We start from the raw sequence: 8491 nt of genomic DNA, 5'->3' as shown, positions 1-8491 counted from the left end.
GTTTTAATAGAATGAATTACTCAAGGGAAAATCTTGAAGTGATCATTACTATGAAACACTTGATTTTAATTTCATATTAGAGAAAAATAAACTATTCGCTGATTAATGTTTCATAACATTTCCCTTTGCTTTTACACCCGACGGTAGAAATAAAATTTGCCACACGGATCGTAATTCCGGGCCATGAAAAGTTGATTTGATTTTAATTGTGAAATTTATTACTGTATTCTCGAACGTGTTTACACTAACCGATACAGCATCATCTACAGAACCCAGCAAAAGCGCGCTGCATCGCCACTGGCGCCAACGATGTGTGTGTGTGTGCTCTGGGAACTCATAAATATTCCAGACATTCCACTTCTACCGTCAGAACAACGGCTTACCACGACTCACAGTTTTGCGAGCCTTTAGCCATCGGCACGACAAGCTGCAAGGATGTACACTGGTCCAATTCTAGCGCCTTTTGCAATATAAAGTGTATCGATGTGACTACCGCTTCTGGTGGGTAACCTGCAATTGCATGGTGCCACAATGCCGCAACATCTTGGCTGTTTCCTATTGCTTTGCACCCGAACCGACCGGCCGACCGCTCGTACCGTGTTGGGGTTTCGGGAAGATTTCACTCCACTCTGGGAGTTGTTCCGAGATTTGACCGCTCGCCAACACCCTTTACGGTTCAATATTCTCTACATCCCGAAGGTTTGCCCAGTTCCACCAAACCTGGGTCATTGGGAAATGGGTTCTCTGGTGCATACATATGTTCTCGTGCTTGCTGCGCCTCACTCTCTCAACTCGGTGAACTCAGGGTTCGAATACCACAAAGCTCGGCTAGTCCTGGTGGAATGGGTGGATGCAACTCCTCTACTTGCTTATGCGCTGCAACACCAAGCGAGAAATATAAATTCTATCGCAAAAACCAAATGTAGCACCCAGCATTACGGTCACCAATGTCTCTAGTGTCTAGCGTAGAGCAGACAACTTTGCCCAAATTTCGTTCCGTCACAAGATACTATTTTTCGCAACAAAAAAGCGCAAGCACAACTGTTCACTGTTGTCTATTTTGTTTGTGTGTTATTAAATATTTAATTATGTTGAGCACCGTTCGAGTGCCACGAAATGATATTCTTTTTAAAATTCCTCCCAATCTCACATGTAAAATAGTTCAACCCTAGGCTTATTTGAATTTCAATGCAGGTGAGAGACAAATATGTGACCAAAATATTGACATTTGCAATTTAGTTTATTACTCCAAACAAAACCGGAACTCAAGTTACTAAATTGGCCAAACAAAGAGAATTGTATAGCATTTAAAACTTAAATACTTAAATAGTGATAGCATTTCATACATACCTTCAATATTTGTATAAGATAGTAAAATAATTCAATTATTTATTATATGTGTAACAGAACGTGGTTGGAGGATACGGTGTATAACACAATGTACAGTAGTAAATGAATGAAGTTCCATCATCTGAAGAGTATTGAAAAAAAAAGCTAAATAAGAAGTGATTGTCGACCACTAAACAACGAAAACAACCTCATATATACACTCAAATGAACAAAGCAGACTAAAACTTATCAGTACATGAAATATGGCCCCTCAAAATGACGATCAATGCAATTGGGAAGTGTGTTATTAACGATGAAAACCACGGTACGAGAAACACCAGCAATATGCGATCGCAAAGGTTTCGTATATCCTTTTATTATTGATTGTTTTGCTAGCTGTATCATGCATAATATGATTAGTTTTCTTATATTGTTTTTGCCTTTTAATTGCAATAATAATTTTAGTTTAAATTTCATTACAAATATTAATTGCATACAGAACATTCTCAAACTAGAAGCTATAATGTATCGGTAGTGTACATTCACCTTCCTTATTGGACCGTTATTGGACCTTTATTGGACGAGCGTCATCAAAAAAGAAAAACCAAAATCCTTCTTCATAGTAATATTTAGATCGGCTTTTGCTAAAACAACAAAACCAACGATTTCACATCAAACTTTGTTGCCTTGTATAGCCAGTAATTATTTAAAATACGAAACATTTTTCTCTTATTTCCAGCACTAGTTGGTTTTGTGTTTCAATTTAGTACCAGCACCATCGAAGTTGATTTGCCATTTTATTCGTAACTAATGCTACAGTATTTTCCCGTTTTCGTTCCATTTCTTAATTAGCGATGTATGAACAAAACGACCATGCTTTCCATTATAATACTAGTGTTTCTTTATGGAACTGCAATGCTTTTTTTACCATCGAATTGGAAGTTAATTACATCAAATCGTACCGAGCAACTCAAACAAACAAAAAACGAGTATGAAATCTCATAATTCGATGCGTAAAACTATGTACCATAGTAGCTTCATTATATGCGGAATGATTAGCAATATTAGCAACAACAAAGTGAAAATTTTCATAAAATACACAAATCGGCGTACAAAAACACTTACATTTGCAAAATATGTCATGGTGTCTTCAATTCGCAGTAGGTAGCGCTAAATGCTTTAACCATACATTTCACAGTGAAAAATACTAAAGAAATTCCTGCGACAGGAATGAAACGCTTGAAATATTGCTGGTCGTTTGTAATACCTTAGTTTTCCTTTAAATTTTCTCTTTAGTTCGTAACTTTTACATGAACTGTAGGCTCATTCATAATAGAATGTGTTGTTTTACATAGAGCCCTTGGAAGATTAAGATTCAAGACAAAAAATAAGACCACTGCACAGCATTGTCTGGAATAATGCAGTGTTTCTTCTGTTGCAACTAGTTTTTTTTTTAAATCTTACAACAATTGTAGACACACACGTCCACATCAGTTTCGAAGGAAAGTTACTAGCGATAGAGATATCGTTTTACATTAGCTATTTGAATTTATTGTTTTCCATTATTGGTGGGAATTCGAGGGACATACAATGTCTCCCAGAGAGTCAGAATCGCTCCCTGGACGATAGACGAAAAATGGCAATATTTTCCACTGATCCACGCGATTGCCCTATTATCGTGTCTCAGGTGATCAGAGTGACCTCATGGAGTCGCCGGTCGAGTCGGTTGTGGTGACACCCATCGCTGCCCGGCGCCGACAACCACCGCTTTCGTCCCGTTTGGCTGAACTAAACGAGGAGCTGCGCACGGAGTCGGCAAGCATGATGATGAACAACTTCACCGTCGACGGACACGACTTTGTTAGATAGCCCCAACACACACGCGTACGTCAATGCAAACGCGACCGGACGCCATTGTACAAGCCGTGCCGTTTACCGTGCATCTTCATGATGGCCGTTACTACTACTACTACTACTACTACTACAACTACCGCTACTACTATTACTACTGAATCTACAACAGCTACTACTACTATTATTATTATCACTATTAATATTACCATTACTGCGTCTTCTGCAACTGCTAGAAACAAACGATAACCAGGCGATAACGATACGCACGCGGCGCCGTGTGTGCCGTTCGTGAAATCATTTCCAATAGGAATAATGTTTACTACTTACCACTTACCTGCTACTACTAGATCCAGATCCTGCCCAGCGCTACTTGCTATAAAACAATTATACGTACGGTCGTAAGACAAACAATCGCAACACATCTATCACTAATGAAACGATATGACAAGGCTGCTAAATAGTTGCTTGATGTTGTGTCCTGCTGTACACATACAAACACAAGAACATTGATACCCGCACACAGTGACACCGATGCCACACATAAATACATTGCGCCATAATCCTTTCTTTGCCTAGACCAATGTGGATCGGCATAAGCTTTTCTTTGGTATCAGAAATGGGGTGTCACCGATTTGAAGCTGTCGGAATTGTGTGAGAAACAGCTAAACAACTACGCTTAAAGTCGTACGCGTGTGCTTCTGTGTAACGCGATTAATAGTGTAATTGCGAAAAAAAAAACCATTAGGAAATGCAGCATCTTAATGTAAGCACACGACACACTACTACAGTTCTCATATCAACGTTTTATCAACACCCACACAATTACACAGTAATATGAGAGATTTCTAGAAGTTTGTAACGCAACGTGAATTAAATGTGTTAAATACTGGGCGAATCGTTCCAGCGTGATCTGATAGCAGTCAAACAAGCAGGAGAATTAAAAAACAAACACAACTAAAACAAAAATCTAACGGCTAGTGAAACTGACGATTGTGTAATAAACAATGTTTGCATACAACAATTGACCATACATCATAGTGCGAGGTCGAATGAAATTCGGCACATGAATTTACATGAAAATTTAACCTTTACCAGCTAAGTAGATAGGCCGGAACAAGAAACATCACACCATACTGAAACGAAGGAAAAAAATGTCTGACTTCTTTAATATGAATGTGGAATGTTAAACGCAAATTGTCTTTTTAAAAAAATAACTAAAAATGAATTTCGAATTTTACTCTAAAATTAAACTTTATTCGAAATGTAGCTGTTGTTTAAGGTAAAATGGTTAATGAACATTTAAAAAATGTTTAAATCCTTTTTTATGAACTTCTTGCTCGCTGGTTGGATTTGTTACTAATTTATATAATGGTTCTTGATTTTTTTGAAAATCATTAAAATTTAATTCTAAATTCTTCATTAAAATCAAGTTAAAGCTAATAAAACTATTTTATTCTTACATGAAAAACCAACAGAATTGTTTATAAAGGTATGCTTATTTATACTTTCACAAAAGAAGAAACAACTGTTGACAAAAGAATTTCCAATATCAAAACACAAATAAGTCAAATGAAGTATTTTATACTGCATCGGAAATACAGCAAAGAATGAAGAAAACAATGGCTGTTTGAAGTAAGTGAAAACAGTTGGAAAAAATTAATCAAAAAACAATCATCAAATTCAGGAATGGAACAAACATGATAAACAAAAAAAACAACCTCTTCAGAAAACAAATGCTTAAAGAAAGCGAAACCAAAATCCCATGCAAAAACTACTAACAAGATGCGCGCGCACACATTCGCGTTCAAACGAGAGCTTTTTAAAATACACTCATCGAAACAATATGGACATTCCTTGCAAAACTGCAATCAAACTGTTTTCAGTACAATTTGCCCGTTTTGCCTCCACACACGCAGACATTCGTTTTTGGGGTTCGTTTTCTGTTCCATGCAGCAGTGCACTAAGTCTTTTTTACCACAAGCACAAACAGCTTATCCCTGGTGAGGTGAATTTTAAGGCAATGTCAAAATGGCGACCGATCCAGACGGAAATAAATCGTAAAGCACACTAACACACACACGCTAGCACAAGACTGTAAACCGCTAAAAGCGCAACATGCAAAAAAAACAATGAGCAAATGAATCGTTATTTCCGTATCATGGCTCCAGCATATTTGCTTGGCTTGAAACAATGCAATAATAAAGGGGAACCTGGTGCGAACAAATAAGTATGCTTGTGTGATGCGTGGTGCGTGTAAATGTATGATTGTAATGTGTAATCGATGTGAAGCATATGTACGCAATTGTAAAATGTATAATCTTAAAGTAAAAAAAAACGATGCGACAAACCATGCTCCGTTTAGGCGAAAACGCGAAACACCGTCCAAAAAGTTGCAAAAGTTGTCATTCGTTATGTTTGGCGTTAAAGGTTGTTTGTTGTTCATCGACATTTGACTTGTTTGATAAAACATGTTCTAGCACAAAATTAAAACGTTTAACTGTCATTTATCTTTCTGTGAGCTTTAGACATGTCAATTGTAAGAAAAAAAAACAACTTTAATAACAATCATAAGATAACATTTGTTGCTCTGTTTCCTGTAGACTTTTGCAATTGTTGTTCACATTTCTCTATAGGCTTAGTTTTGTTTGTTTTGTATTTAAAAAAAAGGAAACATCACAATTCTATCGCTCTACTACAAATGGTAGCTAAAAAGCTAGTAAAAACAACAAACCAATTAATTTCAAATTTCTCAATAAACAGAAAGTAGTAGAATAGTAACAGCCATAACATAATCCATCAAACGGTCAAACATTTTTGCAACACACTCTTTAGCCGTTCATACTCCACTCTTCACAACACTTGACCAGCTCCGTAAGACGTAAGACGAAGAAAGTAAAACAATCAACCCGTACGCGTTCTTTCGCTTTTATAAACTAGCCTATAAGCTAACTATCTAGTTAATGTACACTTTTAAAACATCATGCAACAACACTTTATAATACACATCCTGTACGCCACGCTCTGCTGTCGCTGACGCAATGTGTTTCCGTTTCGAATCGATACGATACATAAATTACGTTTCATTGCCTCGTCTGCTTTAACTCTGTACGCTGTCTTTGCGGCCGTTAATATGTATTAAAGCATTAGTTTGTAATTGTTGCGTTTGTTGTGAAGCATAGGGAGGAAAGCAAAAAACCAAAACAAAAAAAAACATTGTTGTTACTAAAGAAAAACAAGAAAAAAAACACGTTACTTCACGTTCGTCTGCTTTGTTCAGAACGTTGGTTGTTGTTTATGCGCCGGTAGAGGTTATTTGTCAAATAGTTTGAAGTGGTTTTGATTTTCGCCCTACACCCTTCTCGCCCCTTCATGTAGCACTGGAAGAATATTGGAAGAAGCAGAAAACAAAGCGAAAATCGTTCCAACAATAATAAAACAAAAACCGAATCGAATAAAATTTGTGAACAATTTTGAGGTGAAAAAAAAAACTACACACGCACTCACTCATGTATTACCATGTAAACCCAAACGAAGAAATGAGTTTTATCTTCTTGCTTTTGCATCTCACGTCATTTGGGTTTTTGGGGGGGGACACACAAGGAAACACATTTTGCTTTTATTTTTCTTTCAACTTTAGTACATTTTGGAAGTAGCAAAAATTTCCCTTTTTTTCGTTTAAACATTGATGTACGTTACAAAAAAAAGTAAGTGTTTAATTAGATAAAATGTGTTTCTAGTGTTGGTGTGATCTTTAGACTTAACACAACCTTTAGCTTTATTTGTGGATTGTGGATGAGAGTGCCTATGAGTGTTTTTGTTTAACAAAAAAAAAGCTAAAAAAACTAAATTAAACTCCTAATACTAGAAAATTAACATAAAACATTAATTCAAATTGATATTTAAATATTATCTAGCAGCACAGTTTTTCCCTTTTTGCATATGTAATTCGTGTGTAATTGTACAATTTAAGAAAAACACAAAAAGGTTTGTCAACTAATCTATCCGCTAGTGTAAAGCTTCAAATTGCAGAGAAAACTATTCACGCACGTAAATGAACACAAAAACACTCACACATCTCATCTAACAGACAAACAAAACGAAGGTGGAAAAATAAACTGAAGGTACTGAAAGAAACGTAAGACAAAAAAAAAGTTTCAAACATACGTTTATGGTGGATTCCGGAAACGGTTCTTAGCGCGTAACTGCATCACTCACGACGGCAAATGTGTGCGGCCAACGTACAGGACATACACACAGGGCTACTTACTATAATTTTTCGATTTCTCTCAACTACTCCTTTTACGGTTCCGGTGCAGGGCACAACCTTTCCGTGGCGGACGGTAACAGCACGGAAGAGGGTGATTCGGTCAGCGGTGGTCGCAATCCTGCCATGACCGGTGTCGGTTGCTATAAAAACTACAAACATTCCGCTGGTTCACGCAAACGAGTCAATTCACAGGTGCGTTCAATAGGAAAGGTTTCTTCTACAGTGCGATACATAACTTATAAGGTCGCTTTTTTTGGTGGAGAAAATGAAAAAGAAACATCATTTTTACACATTTTTTATTTTTTTTTTAATAACAAAAAACAAAAAAAGTGGTCTTATAATTATGACGCGCACTGTAGACACGAAAGAATATGATAAAACAAACGCTCTTTTTGTACTGTTTATTTCCAATCTCTGCAGAATGATAGTTTCTCCCAGCCGATGGGAGCATCACTCGATACGGAAGCGGCCCCACCCTACAGCCCCTCGATGCAGCATCACAACATGGCGCTCGACATGGACGCAAATGAGGAGCAACAGCTGATCATGCAGGAAACGCCACATCACGAACCACCGGTTATGATGGCCACCAGAGCGGTATGTGAACAATTTCGTCCGCTCACGCGCTTACATTTTCATCCGCCCAACTCTGGTTTATCCACCTTCACCCCATCTACCATCCGCCTCCCTTCTTCCCCCCCCGCCCTAGGCGTACGGTGAACACGTGAACACATGTCCTTACGCTGTGATCGTGTCACCGATTGTTTCTTTACTTTTCTCTTTTAAGTTCATCCGCTTTCAATTCCCAAACATTTTCCCGTTTGCTGCTCTGTGTGGCCGTGCTTTACTAAATAATTCGAATTGATGTTTACTGTGTTTGTGGTTTGCGTTTTGTGGTGACCGGTTTTGGTTATGAGTTAATTGGTTTGAAACGAAATTTATTCACCCTATTAATATGCCCCGCTTTACCAAAACAAAAGAAAAAAACGATAACAATAGGCAATTTCTTCACGGATTCGGCATTCAGGTGGTAGAAAAATC

General features: G+C 37.5%; 1 protein-coding gene across 10 annotated transcripts in view; it reads left to right on the top strand.

Moving 5' to 3' along the window:
* Nucleotides 1-8491, top strand: part of LOC125770632 (potassium voltage-gated channel protein Shab) — a 94691-nt gene that overhangs the window by 67171 nt on the left and 19029 nt on the right. For all 10 annotated transcript variants that reach the window (XM_049440493.1, XM_049440494.1, XM_049440492.1 and 7 more), the window contains 2 exons: nt 7500-7642; nt 7871-8047. In XM_049440493.1, the coding sequence (XP_049296450.1) occupies nt 7500-7642; nt 7871-8047 (320 nt within the window). The remainder of the gene's footprint in view (nt 1-7499; nt 7643-7870; nt 8048-8491) is intronic.

The sequence above is a fragment of the Anopheles funestus genome, chromosome 3RL (assembly GCF_943734845.2).
Source record: "Anopheles funestus chromosome 3RL, idAnoFuneDA-416_04, whole genome shotgun sequence".
In the NCBI taxonomy this organism is placed as follows: Eukaryota; Metazoa; Arthropoda; class Insecta; order Diptera; family Culicidae; genus Anopheles; species Anopheles funestus.
The sequence above is the reverse complement of the archived record's forward strand: the minus strand, read 5'-3'. Positions and strand labels throughout refer to the sequence as shown.